Source organism: Sceloporus occidentalis, unplaced genomic scaffold (assembly GCF_023333645.1).
Source record: "Sceloporus occidentalis isolate IW3139 unplaced genomic scaffold, rSceOcc1.0.p SCAF_150, whole genome shotgun sequence".
Classification (NCBI taxonomy): Eukaryota; Metazoa; Chordata; class Lepidosauria; order Squamata; family Phrynosomatidae; genus Sceloporus; species Sceloporus occidentalis.
Genome location: NW_028317130.1, coordinates 2,213,356 through 2,227,459, shown reverse-complemented (window position 1 = coordinate 2,227,459; position 14,104 = coordinate 2,213,356). Strand labels below are relative to the sequence as shown.

Here is a 14,104-nt window from a genome sequence, read left to right as displayed (position 1 = left end):
TTCTGGGAGCTGAAGTCCAAAATCTCTTTAAGGCAGTGGTCCCCAAAGTAGGCTTTTAAGGGATTTTTGACTTCATCTCCCAGAATCCCAGGCTATTTGTCAACATGGCTTGAGGCTTCTGGGAGCTGGAGTACAAGGTCTTTTGGACTTCATCTCCCAGAATTCCAGACTAATGGCCAAATCTTTTTGGCTTGGCTGAGGCTTCTGGGAGCTGGAGTCCAAAATCTCTTTAAGGCAGTGGCCTCCAAAATGTGGTCTTCAAGAGTTTTTGGACTTCACCTCCCAGAATCCAAGACTATTGACCAACATGGCTGAGGCTTCTGGGAGCTGGAGTCCAAAATCTCTTTACTAGAGTCATCTTGGTAGCCTCACATACATACACATACACACCAACGAAGAATAACAGCCTAAAACCATTCAAAAAATCCACCCAACAGTGATACCTTTATAGGGCCAGCCACAATGCACAAGAGACACGTTGCAAGGTTTCAAAGCTCCACTGGTTTCTTCCTCAGACAAACGTGTCACTTACAAACCATACAGGAGGAGAGCGGGGTGGAAGATGGTACAGTGGTGGGTCTTTGGGGGTTTTGAGGATATGTGGCTGTACTCTGGAACAGTTTATTCCTGATGTTGTGCCAGCATCTGTGGCTGACATGCTTATCAAATCTGCAGATGACACCAAATTAGGAAAAATAGCTAATACCCCAGAGGACAGGATCAAAATTCAAGAAGACCTGAAAAGATTAGCTAGCTGGGCCAAAGCTAACACAATTTCAACACAGAGAAAAATGTAAGGTGCTGCACTTAGGGTGGAAAAATGAAATGCACAGAAATAGGATGGGGGACACCTGCCTGGATGAAACTTGAAAGGGATCTAGTAGTCCAAGTAGACCACAAGTTGAACGTGAGCCAACAGTGTGATGCAGCAGCTAAAAAGGCCAATACAATTTTAGGCTGCATCAATAGAAGTATAGTGTCTATAGGGTTGCCATAGCGCCGGACCTCCAAACCGGGAAAAATGTAGGACAAAATTTTCAAATGTAGGACACACAAAACATGTGTCCTACATTTGAAAATTATGTCCTACATTTTCCCTCGCGATCGCGGCGGGGACCGGAGGCCAAGCGGCGAGGGAAAGCCTCCACTTAAGGAGGCTTTCCCTCCCCGCCTGGGCCCCGGGCCTCGCTGCGATCAGAGGCCAGGATCGGGGCCTCGCCTCGTTCCTGGCCCCCGCGGGGACCAGGAAGGAGGTGAAGAGCCGGCGGCGATCGCCAGGGCCTCGCCTTGTTCCTGGCCCCCGCAGGGACCAGGAAGGAGGCGAGGAGGCTGCAGGGAGGCGGGGAGGTTGGCACGGCTGCGCCCAAGAGGCGCCGCCTCCCTGCAGCCTCCTCCACCCCGGCCTCGCTGCCCTCCTTTTCCTCCGCGCGGCCATGCGCGGTGGAGGAGGAGGAGGGCAGCGAGTCCCCAGGGTTGCCTAGCAACCCCGCTGCAACCAGGCTTTTCCCGGTTTTTGGCGGCACCCGTGCCGGGACCGGGCAGGTGCCGCCAAAACCGGGAAAAACCCGGTTGCAACCGGGTTATGGCAACCCTAAGTGTCTAGATAGAGGGAAGTAATATCATCCCACTGTATTCTGCTCTGGTCAGGCCCCACCTGGAATATTGTGTCCAGTTCTGGGCACCACAATTTAAAAAGGATGTTGAGAAACTGGAGCGTGTCGAAAGGAGGGTGATCAAAAGGGTAAAGGGCCTGGAAACTATGCCCTATGGAGAACGACTTGGTGTGGTGGGGATAGGGTTGCCATAATTGTCTACCTCCAAACCAGGACAAATGTAGGACAAAATTTAAACCCCCAAATGTAGGACATATTTTGTAAATGGAGGACACGAACAACTAAAAAAAAAAATAATAAATTCAAAAAGCATTGACAGGGGAAGTGTGACCTTGTTGGGGCTCTTGGACATCTCAGTGGCTTTCGATACCATAGACCACGGTATCCTCCTGGAATGCCTGATTGGGCATCGGGGGCACTGCGCTCCAGTGGTTCCGATCCTACCTCTCGGGCAGATTCCAGATGGTGCAGTTGGAGGACACTTGCTCCTCTAAGAGGGAACTGACATCTGGTGTCCCTCAGGGAGTTATTTTGTCCTCCACTTTGTTTAACATTTACATGAAACCGCTGGGAGAGATCATCCGGAGACACAGGGCGCGGTGTTATCAATATGCTGATGACACCCAAATATGTTTCTCTGTGTCCCCAACTGATGCAGTGACTAGGGATGGCATCTCTCCTCTAAATGCCTGCTTGGAGTCGGTAATGGGCTGGATGAGGGAAAACAAACTCAGTGTGAATCCAGAGAAAACGGAAGTACTGGTGATAGGTCCCCCAGGCCTGGGGAAGGAAGTTTATCCACCTGTCCTGAATGGGGTCACACTTCCCCTGAAGGACAAAGTTCGCAGTCTAGGAGTACTTCTGGACTCGTCCCTGCAGTTGACATCTCAAGTAGATGCGACGGTCAGAAGTGCTTGCTATCAACTTCAGTTGACACGCCAACTGCGACCCTATCTGGGCCAAAGGGACCTTGAAACTGTGGTACATGCTCTGGTAACCTCGCGCTTAGATTTCTGTAATGCGCTCTACATGGGGCTACCCTTGTACCAAGTCCGGAAGCTTCAGTTAGTACAAAACATGGCAGCCAGATTGGTCACCGGTGCTTCCAGGTTTGACCATATAACACCTATTCTGAAAGATCTGCACTGGCTGCCTATTCGCTTCCGAGCGCAATACAAGGTGTTGGTTATTACCTATAAAGCCCTACATGGCTTGGGCCCGAGTTACTTGAGGGACCGCATCTCCCCATATAGTCTGCCCCGCACACTCAGAACAACCAGGAAGAACTTGCTGGAAATTCCACCTTCTAAATATGTTATTACTTCCCAGATGGCCTTCTCAGTAGCGGCCCCACAAATCTGGAATAGTCTTCCCGAGGAGCTCCATCTGATCACCCCCCTGGAAACATTTAAAATGAGGCTTAAAACCTTCCTCTTCTGTCAAGCCTTCCCCCCTGGAAAATGAAGTTATGTACTTGATCCCATAGACTCTGTCTCACCCTATTCAATGATTGTTTTTATATCTGTATATTGTACATTGTGTTATTGGTTTTTATCTATTTTATGATATGTTTGTAATTGGTTTTAATTCTATGTAAACCGCTTTGATCTTTTGGAAAAGCGGTATATAAATAAAATTTATTATTATTATTATTATTATTATTATTATTATTATTAAAAGGAGAAGGAGAAGGTGACCTGAGGGTATTTATGCATGCACATAATTACTTCCCTAAATGCAGGCTAAAATATTATTTGCCTTCTTTGCTGCAGCATCACATTGCTGGTCATGTTCAGTTTATGAGCAACAATAATACAAGTCCTTTTCACATGTAATACTGGCAAGCCAAGTATCCATTAGGAGGAAAAGCCTAAATAGATGTACAATGTCTAGGACAGGCTGGAGCATTAATGGCTCTCCAGATATTGGACCGGGATGCCCATCATCCCTTTATCACAGGTAATGTTAGCCAGTGCTGCTGGGAGTTATAGTTCTAAGATCTGGAAGGCCTATCCCTAACCTACAAATACCTCTGGTGAATCATTGACATCTCAGACTCTGTCACATTAGGGGTTTAGTTCCTGGTGTGCCTCACTTTACACTTAGTTGTAGCAAACCACCTTTGCCATTTTAATACCCATTGGCTTTCCATGTCAGCTTGGAAACTCTGTGAATTGCAGTACGGGTAGCACATATTTAATGGTGCACACTTGTTTCAGATGGTAATAGTCAAAGCATGCTGAGTGTTACTTTTGCTCTGTGTGCACACTCTGGACAACATCCCAGACTTCCTACAGATGTTCATCTTGGTAGAGAACTAGCAACATAATCTCACTTAAAATTCCTGTGACAGGATAGTATAGTATGGTTTCTTTCTGCTACCCCCAGAAACTCCCATCTCTTGAAACTCATGGTAGGACAGCTGCCCTTCAAGACAACTTTATATTGAAGAAACATGCCTGAGAAGCCACCTTAAGATTCAACTTAATGACACTGACTAAATTATGATTACTAAGGTACCGACTAAACTGAATATCATAAATGTTCCCCTTTCTTACATGTATTTTTTGTTTAAAAAAAGAGTCTTTATAGTACTGTTCTTATGGACAGTTCTGTAATTAGGATATTTTTTGCTTAATGGCATTTTTTTCCTGCCACCCAATCTTTACTCCACTCTGAACTAGGTTTCATTTGTAAAAGCTGATGTTATGATCACATCTTCTTTAAACTCTCTTGAAAACTGGTTGGTTTTATGTATAGCTGTTTTACTTTCAAAATAATTTTTTTTTAATTAAAGCTTCAGCAATTGAGGAGGAGCTATCATATTCAGACCGACCAAGCAACTACATGAGAAATGTCCTGGTAGAAGTGCTTAGATGTGTGATGTATCATAGACTTCGTACCTCCCCACTCCCAGCGCATTGCCTTTGCCTCAGTGGGACAGAACAAGCTGTTAAGGCAGAAACTGCAACAGCAGCATCTGTGGATAGTTGCCCAAGGCAAGTATAAGGGAGCAAAGGTATGGATTATCTGGGGCAATAGGCTTGAGGGAATAAGAAAATATCTGTGTGCTCTCAGAAAAGCTGTTGCGTGACTTACACAAGACTTACAAGCAACAGTCAGGATTTGATGAAGGGAAAGGAACAAGGGAATGGGTATGACATGTCTGCCAGTCTTTCTAGACTATTCATATTTTGGGAGGTTTGTCAAGAGTGCATAGAAATCTTGTTGTGAATCACATTTAGCCACATTTTTCAAAAGTCAGAATTGTATGTTGAAACAAACTTCAGTCGTACCCCTATTTAGGAAGAGGAGGAAGGGGGCATCTGGGAATAACAAAAAAACAATCGCCATATACTTCCCCCTTCCCATTTGTTAAAAACAAATTGCTGCATAGGAATATAACACACAGCTTTTATTGCAGATGGGTTTCTGCTTTGTGCAAGATACTCAGGAAAGCCTGCTTTATAAAGGATTACAAATTCGGAGAGTTACGGATTACTGAACTGTTTTCCAACATTAATTGTTATAATGATCAAATCTTTATAATGATCGGATTATACTATGATTGTGAACTTCGTGGTGTCCTAATCTGGACCTCACGCTTCTAACCAATTTGGTTCTCTGTCCAAGTGGCACCACCAGTTGGAGTAGCCAGTACTCGCTTAGATGAGCCATTTGACAAGAAATCATGTAGGTCCCTATATGACTACAAGTACTCACTTGGACACTAATAATGGTGAAAGACTGGACTGATAGCAGCCTGCAAGAGAGAGCAATGGCGTGTGAGGGGGAAGGAAATCAAGTAATGTGGTTGAAAAAAAATGAGAAAAACAGACCATGATATTATCATGGTCTGCTTTCATATTCAGCAGGATGCTTGTATTTGAGAGCCTTTGTTGAATCAAAAGATATGTAGGAGAGCAGAGTGATATACAAGTGAACACTGTTATAGATATCTGAGTAATACTGAACTGTACTTTTGCTATGTTTCATTTTTAAAAGCTGAAATTATGATAGTGCCTAGTGTTTATAAACACACACACACACTGAAAATTGGTTGGCTTTATGGAAAACAAGAAGGGCAAATCCAACTTCTCTTACTGTGAAACTGAATGTGGACAGGTTGAAATCCCACATAAATGTCTAATTTGACTATCATGATTATTATATTTAAGATATGTTATTCTGTATCCTCATGCCCTTTGTTTGCATACTGTCTTATGTCCAATTCTCAGCAATGCTTTTCCTAGACTGTACAGGGTCAGACCAGAAACAGAGGATTAATTTATGGCTTTATGCACTTTTTTCAGTTATTTTTCCACACATATTACTCCCTTAGTGGGTACAGATCGCCACTCATTTTGGTTTACTACTGGGAACTGGTTTTCTTTCTAATGATTATTTGACATCCTTAAAAAAAAACTAACACCACCATACTATCCATATCTCACCACTGCATGAGATGGTATTTTGTGCATATAGGCTTCTGAAATCATTGCATTTTAAGCGAGTACACATCTATATATCTGCTAATAATAGCATATAAAGTGACTTTGGCCTGTTACAGACTGCCAAAATAAAGCTGCTTCGGGTCTCTGTGGAGGTATGCTGTTTAACTGATGCATGCATCCTAAGAATCCAGAAGCTGCACCAAAGCTGCACTCCAGTGCTTAGGAATGGAGGGTGGCTTTGGCGCGACCTCCGGACTCTTAGGACCCATGCATCATTTAAATAGCATACCTCCAAAGAGACCCGAAGCAGCTTTATTTTGGCAGTCTGTAACAGGCCTTTCAGATCTGAAAAAAATCAGACAAACCAAATTTTTGAAAAGATTCAAATTCTAGCCCTCATAGAAAAGCAAAATATATGTTGACAACATAAATTTTACTTAAGACTCGGAAGCAAACAAACTGTACATTTCTTTAATACTTCATCTTGTTTGGGTGGCTCTTAGTATTACTCACCACAAAATTGCCACTGCTGCATCGCTGACACATCAATTATAATTGGAACATCACATAAGCGATAAAAATATACAAGAGACGGAAATGCCTTCTGCTCACATTTCCCCCATCACAAGGGAGACCACAGCATTTACATAAGAAAAAGGAACTGATAAGCTGTAATAGAAAGAATCTGTTTTCTTTTCTTCTTTTCTTTTAAGCGCCTTTCTAGTCAAGGCACAGCGAGAATGCATGTGCGAAGCGAGTGACATTAACCATTACGATAAGTATGCCACACAGAAAAGACCCAAGCTGAAGTCTCTTTGGGAAAATAATCTCCCAAGAGAACCCTGGTGTGGATAGTGAACACATCCATTTTTCCTGCATTGGGCTTATTTAAAGTCCATAATGACTGGTCTATTTGCCATAGCAGGAGTGCCATTGACATGTTTTCCAGTTGGGGGGAAAATAATGGTAACCTATCAAACGTACTGGTAATTAACATCACATCAATATGATCAGGGTGAACAATTGTACATACAGATTGTTACAGTTCCAGCCAGACAAAGGAAGATGCTTCCTCTTACATAAGGAAGGGAATACAGTCACAGGAGAGGGATGCTAGTTCTAAGAGCAAAATAAGGACACCTCCACCTTAAAGTGGGAGAGAGATCTCTGCCGTGAAGAGCAGGTTTCAGGGGACAATTAAAAAGTGGCCAACCAACCAGCCTGCCTGCCTTTGTAAACTGTGTGCACACAGGGAGAGATAACAGAGAAGGGTTGTCAGTTGGATTTCCTACCTTGAGGGCCAAAAAGTGTTGGCTCCTTTAATCCTATACAGTAAATTCAGGGGAGAGGGAGAAAGTTTGAACCTACATTGCCAAGATTCTTTGCCTGGGAATGAATTAACTGCTGGCTTTAAGGTACAAGGCAGCTCTAAGGCAGACCTTCACGAACTATGATCCACAAAGCAAAATGGCTAGATACTGGGGCGTGGGGGGAGGGAATTTCCAGATTTTGCAATCTCAGGTATATTTAATCTTATGGGGGGAGATTATGTGTGAATGTATGCTCATGCACACTTTGTCTGAGCTGAAAGCTTGTGACCCTAAGAGCATTATATCTGGCTTAACCTTAACTGCTGCAGGTACTTGGTGGGGAAAACTTCCTTCCTCATCCTCTCCATCAACAATTGTTTTTGGTATATTGACTTAGTTAAGAGGCATGAATTTCCTTCCCAAGTACTGGTGAATAGGACAATACCCAAATTCACTAGCTTGATAAAATCATAATGTGGCCTTTGGTCATTCAGCTATATCCCACGGCCCTTGGGTTCTCCTTCTCCCTTGTGGTCCTCCTGATCCCCTGCCCTTTTTGCTTTTAAAAGGCCAGTCAGTAATTGACAATGGCAATAAAACCCTCCCAGTTTTCTTGGTAGTCATTCATTAAAACCCAAGAAGGCACACACACACTTTTTTTTTTTGTCTGTCTTGATTCACAGAGAACCACACAATATGCATGTAAGAGAGTCAAGCAGTAAAGGTTTCTTTGGACTAGAGTACTTCATCTCCTAGGGAAGGGACTGGATGCAGTATTTGAATTCTCTACTGGATTCATCAGAAAATTGGTTCCATGTACTCAGAAACATATCTGGGAACAGGGTTCAGAGAAACTTTCATCCTGGTACATTTTTTCCATAGGATTTTTGCCAATCCTGGAGGACCACTGAGAAAAGGAAACCCTTCCACTTGAGAGCTGGGATTCATACATTTTAAAGAAAAAAATTATGGCCTAATATGCTGAACATATCAACAGTGCTTACCAGAATTAGCCAGAGATACGTTGTTGCTGAAAGCAGGAATTCCAAATGCTTCTTGCTTTCATTAATTAGCAAAGGACATAACGTACAAGGCAGTTGTTCTTTGCAAGCATTACTGGAATAAAAGGAGGTATGGAAACAGGTTTGTGCCCCTGAGAAGCAACTGTTGATTGCAACTGGGGCTTTCCACTAGATTGTGCTCAACCCAAGTATCCTTATACCACCCTTAAGGATACCCTAAGCCCACCATCTGTGGTGGAACAGTATCTACATATCCCTGAACTAATGCATGATCACTGTTGTTGTTATTATTGTTCAACATTGCCTTTTCTTTTCTTTTTTAAGAAGATGCCTCCACTTCTGGCCGATGACAGTTTAGATGAATATAATGAATCCTTTGAATTACATTATACTCCAACATCTATCAGCTCTCTGATTATTCTCTCCCTCACCTTCTTGTTGGGCCTTCCTGGAAATGGCTTGGTAATCTGGGTAGTCGCCCTGAAAATGCAACGAACAGTGAACACCGTTTGGTTTCTGCATCTTGCAGTGGCTGACTTTGTGTGCTGCCTGACACTTCCTTTCACTGTTGTTCAGCTCATCCTCCATTACCACTGGCCTTTTGGATGGTTTTTCTGCAAGATTATCCCAACAGGCATTCTTTTTAACATGTTTGCCAGTGTCTTTCTCCTCACAACCATCAGTATTGACAGGTGTCTGGTAGTGATGAAGCCTGTTTGGTGTCAGAACCATCGAACAGTAAGACTTGCATCAGGGGTATGCGCCAGCATCTGGTTCCTAGCCTTTGCTATGTGTTGTCCTGCCTTCTTCTACCGAGAGACTTCTGTGGATGAATTTGGCAACAGCATTTGTGTCTACAATTGGCACAGTGAGGAGTATCTGCAGGATAAAGAGCTGGATGACCTAGTTTTCAGCAGCGATCTATTTTCTATACAACATCCCACCTTCATGGCTACTGGTATCCCTCAGGACAGTTTTACTGATGAAATTCTGGACATGTATCCAAAGGACCAAGTTCTTAACATGGCTAAAAATAACTCAAAAGCTCTACATTCTAGCATATTAAACACAGTTGGCATCCATCAAGATACACTGGTGACAGACAGGACCCACCCTACATCAATATTTAAATTTTCTCAGCCCCAGCTGAATACTGCCACAACCAGTATTAATCCTGGCAGCTATTCCACGAACAGCAGCAACTTAATGGAAAAGTACTATTATGACTACCCCACTGAGAGTCAACCACCAAGTGTCCTTGTGTCCATTACCATCATTAGAGGCATCTTTGGTTTCTTCCTCCCTTTTGGAATCATGACAACCTGCTATGCCCTCATAGCCCACAAGATGCTCAAAAGCCAGTTTACTAAGATCCGTGGGAAGGCTCTACTTGTGATCTTGCTTTTAGTAGCCACTTTTTTTCTCTGTTGGGTTCCTTACCATATAATTGGAGTTCTCTACCTCCTGGCTACTCCAAACACAGAGTTTTATGAAGAACTGGCTTTGTGGGACCACATTTCCACAGCATTGGCTTATGTCAACAGCTGCACCAACCCACTACTTTATGTGTTTGTGGGGAAAAATTTTCAAGAGAAAGCACGTCAGACAGTGCTGGGGATCTTTGAAGGGGTTTTCAGTGAGGAGGTCACATGTTCCACTGCCTGCTCCCAGGACAAAAGCAAGACCAGATTTGACAAGAACACTGATGTTTCTGTCCTCTAAAATTGTTCTTCCACACAACAGAAATATTCCTCACTCCTATTAGTCCTTAATGTAAAACAGTACAGATGTTATTAATCTAGTTTACAATCTATAGCTATTGTACATGACCTTGCTTTAAGCTGATCATTTCAAATGTGCCTATATTTTATTGCTTGGCAGAAGTGACCTACAGTATGTGCGCATATAGGTTTATCTGCACTATTATCACCAGTGATAAAAAGGAGTGTCTATAGATATGTATAACATGCTAGAGTAAGTTTTAGTGGTAACAAATCTTATACAAGAAACATTTAATTTTTAGAAATGGGTCATGTTTTCACTATGTTGTCAAGGAAGGTACAGACAGTGCTTAGAGAAAGAAGGAAATGCACCAGGGCTCAGGCCTGAGTCCTGCCAGCTGCTCTGGAAAGAAACCCCATTCTTTAATTCTAGTCATGTTTTCAATATGAAGGAAAATGTACCTACTTTGAGAGGTATTCCACCTTTTCATAGACTACAGTATTGTCTTCATATCTAAATCTTTAACTAAAAATAATGGCCCAAGATGGAAATAGTGTTACCCGAACAGCAATGAGTTACACAAAGGAGAGTGTTAATTTTCTAATGCTACAAGATGAAGGCCAACTGTATTTAAGAATTTTCTTCTACTGATGCCACAAGATATGACATGACAAACTTTAAACCAGACTACAGAACATAAAAACAGTCCACGGGACTTACGCAACCACGAGCATTGTATAGTTTTAAGTTCATCTGCAGTGCTATGGAAGACTCCACTAAAAATTTGTGTTTCCAATATTCCCATCTTGGGAATTCACCATTCACAGAAACACTGTCTGATCTTGTTTGGTTGCTGTGGGCTCCCTCAGGAGCAAAAATGGGTGCCTCCAGACCGCCCTTTTGGGGCGGTCTGTCAAGCCCCGTAGAGACATTTTATTAATTTAGTGACAATTTATTCTGTTCTTAATTTTCTGTTTTTCTCACTTGCTCTGAACCTTTGGGATGAGTGTACTGTGTACTGATTTATGAATTAAACCTCTACATTTGATACTTTTAAAAGCATTTCCTCTTCACCATGGTCACACAGCTTACTCTTCTTAGATGGATTTAGTTTAGAACCCATCTTTCATCCATTCCTCCCCAATGATTCTTAAGGAACACAAGTGCCACTGATGTAATCCAGGGATGAGGGAACATTTGGCTCCCAATCTCTTATCAGTAAGGGCTGTTCAACAGTGGAACACACTCCCTTGGAGTGTAGTGGAGTCTCCTTCCTTGGAGGTCTTTAAGCAGAGGCTAGATGGTCATCTGCTGGAGATGCTTTGATTTGGATTTCCTGCATGGCAGGGGGTTGGACTGGATGGCCCCCGTGGTCTCTTCCAACTCTATGATTCTGATTCTATGATCATTGTGTGTGTTGGGCAAAGCAGCTAGGAGCTGAAATCCAAACTAACTGAAAGGTCCAAAGGTTCCCATTCCTTCTCCAGCCGCAGCATTGAGTTGGAAGAGTGGAATACCAGTTCACTTTGGGACTGGGCCAGCAATTATACTGTGCAACTGAGCTGTAGATGATGATGATTGTCATCACCATTATTATTATTATTATTATTATTATTATTATTATTATTATTATGCCCACAGAAAATAGTATGGGTGGATTTCATGGTAATTACAACCACATGTACGAGGCAATGACACTCTTTCCATCATTCTCTTCATTGTGTTAGAAGGGAGATGGTACTATAGCAATCTCACATATCTCAGCATATTCCTTGTTGTAGAAGTTTCTCATTTACTCGATAAATTAAGGAATATTCCATGCTAAATAAGAACAAAAGGTAATTCATTACAGGAGTAACTGTCACAGGAAGATAGGAAAAGATTTTCAGGTAATTCTAATGTCTCTTCCTCCAAATTATGGGGACTGAGAGCTGAAGATTTCTCTTCATAGTCATCCCTTCAGACTGTTGTCGTGTGTCTTCAAGTCATTTCTGACCTATGGTGACTAGAAGGGGTTTTCTTGGCAAAGTTTGTTCGGAGGGATTTGCCCTTGCATTTGAAGCTCAGAGTGTGTGACTTGCCTAGCAGTTTCCATGACTGAGCAGAGATCCAAATCCTGGTCTCCTAGTGTCCTAGTCTAACACTCAAACCACTTGGATGGGTAAACCTTTTGGTTATGCTTATCTTTATACTCTCTGCTTGTTCTATTGGCTTTTTAAAGGTTATCATATACACTGAAAGCACCACTTAATAATGAGTAACAAGGAAATCTAATAACTGCAGTTACCAATTTAGCCATCAAGTACTTATATTCTCAAGTTTCAATTCAGCAAGAGCAAGACTAGCATCACAAACCTCCCTCACTGGAATGAGCCAGGAGAGAAGAGTAGTTCCTGATTATTTCATTTGCATCTCTCCTTTTATCTAAAGAGTCAAGGTGCTATATCCCTTTTAACTAAACATATATTCTGTGAGGTATGTTTGGTGGCAAAATACCATCCGGTGTAGTCGCTTAATGTTTGAGTGAGGATTCATGCCAAGGTCTGCCTGGTTAAAATCTAAACACCTCCTCTTTAATCTGCTCCCCACAATTGCTCTCTTATACATACCTCCTGCAACAAATCCACCACCACCTCATTCTGCACTGGATATATAGGAATGGCCCAATGTTTCCATCTCTCAGACAACCAAGACAGTTTTAATTTCCCACTCTGGGAATTGCCAGGCCCACTTAGAAGTATATCTTTGACTGTAAATTAGATTTCCCACGTCTTCACTTGAACAGTCAGAAAGATGGGACAGTGAAGCTCCGAATTGTCCTTCCCCTGGAAGTTGCCTTGGTAAATTGTTCTTAAGATCCTGGCAAGTTTAATCAGCTAATTCTTTTACTTGAAGGACTGAAAACCCTGAAAAAGGGACCAAGCTTTCATTTACAGGCCTGTTTTTTCTTGTACTGAAGGAGCCCTTAAAATGCACAAGTGATAAACCTCTACCTTTGAGAAACAGGGACAAAAATACCTTTGGCAGGATACAAACGGGCAGGGGAAGACGTCTTGGAGGTGTATTCTGCTGAATACGGAGCCTCCAGACCGCCCGCCCCGGGGGCGTGGCTCAGGAGATGGGGCTTCCACATGGGGGGCAGTGAAGACGCCTCACCTGGGGCCGTTTCTGACCCGCAGTTTCCAAACCGCCACCTCGGAGGACGCTGCAAAGAGAGAGGCAGCTTCCTCACGGGCGGCCAAAAACGGGGCTTTTTTTTTTCCTTTGCCGGCTGGCAGATGCGCAGCTGCGCAGCTGCAGGGCTAAGCAGCGGCGGCAGAAAGCCTATGGGCACATTTAAAGTGCCCAAGCCCCTTTAAAACTTTTTTCCCTGCTCTGCCCAAGAACAATGGTGGTCTCCTGCCAGCTGGTGATCAGCTGGTGTTGGCATCCTTGTCCGCTTGCACTTTGCCAGTGTCACCAGCATCATGGATGCCTCCTCTCCTTTGGTCCCCGTGCTCTTGCTGAATCTGCAATGCACAGCCACAGCTGTCTCCGCTGCCACTGCTGTCCCCCTGCCATCCCCCATCACCTCCCTTGTACATATGTAAATATTTACAGTTTTAGCGGTTTTTATTGTTAGGTGAAAATGGCACAGGAATGTGTGTAGGGGCTCACTTTAAAGTCCAAACTTTCCAAGCAGCGCATGCGTACATGTTGCTCTAGGGTTAGGGTTAGGGTTAGGAGTCTTAAAATGCGCTGCAGCTGTGCTGCAGCTTCCACACCTGCATGGCAGCTGACGCTGCAATTAAAGCCTGACTGCAAACTGCGCATGTTCCAGGACCCCGACTCATTATGCGACGCAGCAGACACGGAGCTTTTAAATGGGCAACTTAAATTAGCGGCGTAGCAATTCTGGCGTACCGGTGCAGCAGCTTACAGACAGAGCTGCGCAGCTGCGCATCAAACGGAAAAGAAGCGGAGAAAAGCAGCACCTTTTTAAT

At 43.3% G+C, this 14,104-nt stretch overlaps 1 protein-coding gene across 1 annotated transcript; it reads left to right on the top strand.

Annotated features, from left to right (window-relative positions):
* Nucleotides 1-3,810: 3,810 nt before the first annotated feature.
* C3AR1 (complement C3a receptor 1) lies at nt 3,811-11,251 on the top strand. Its single transcript, XM_089500263.1, has 3 exons — nt 3,811-4,129; nt 4,411-4,612; nt 8,727-11,251. The coding sequence occupies exon 3, from the start codon at nt 8,727-8,729 to the stop codon at nt 10,119-10,121; it is 1,395 nt and encodes a 464-aa protein (XP_089356389.1). The 5' UTR covers nt 3,811-4,129; nt 4,411-4,612; the 3' UTR covers nt 10,122-11,251.
* The last annotated feature ends 2,853 nt before the right edge of the window (nt 11,252-14,104 follow it).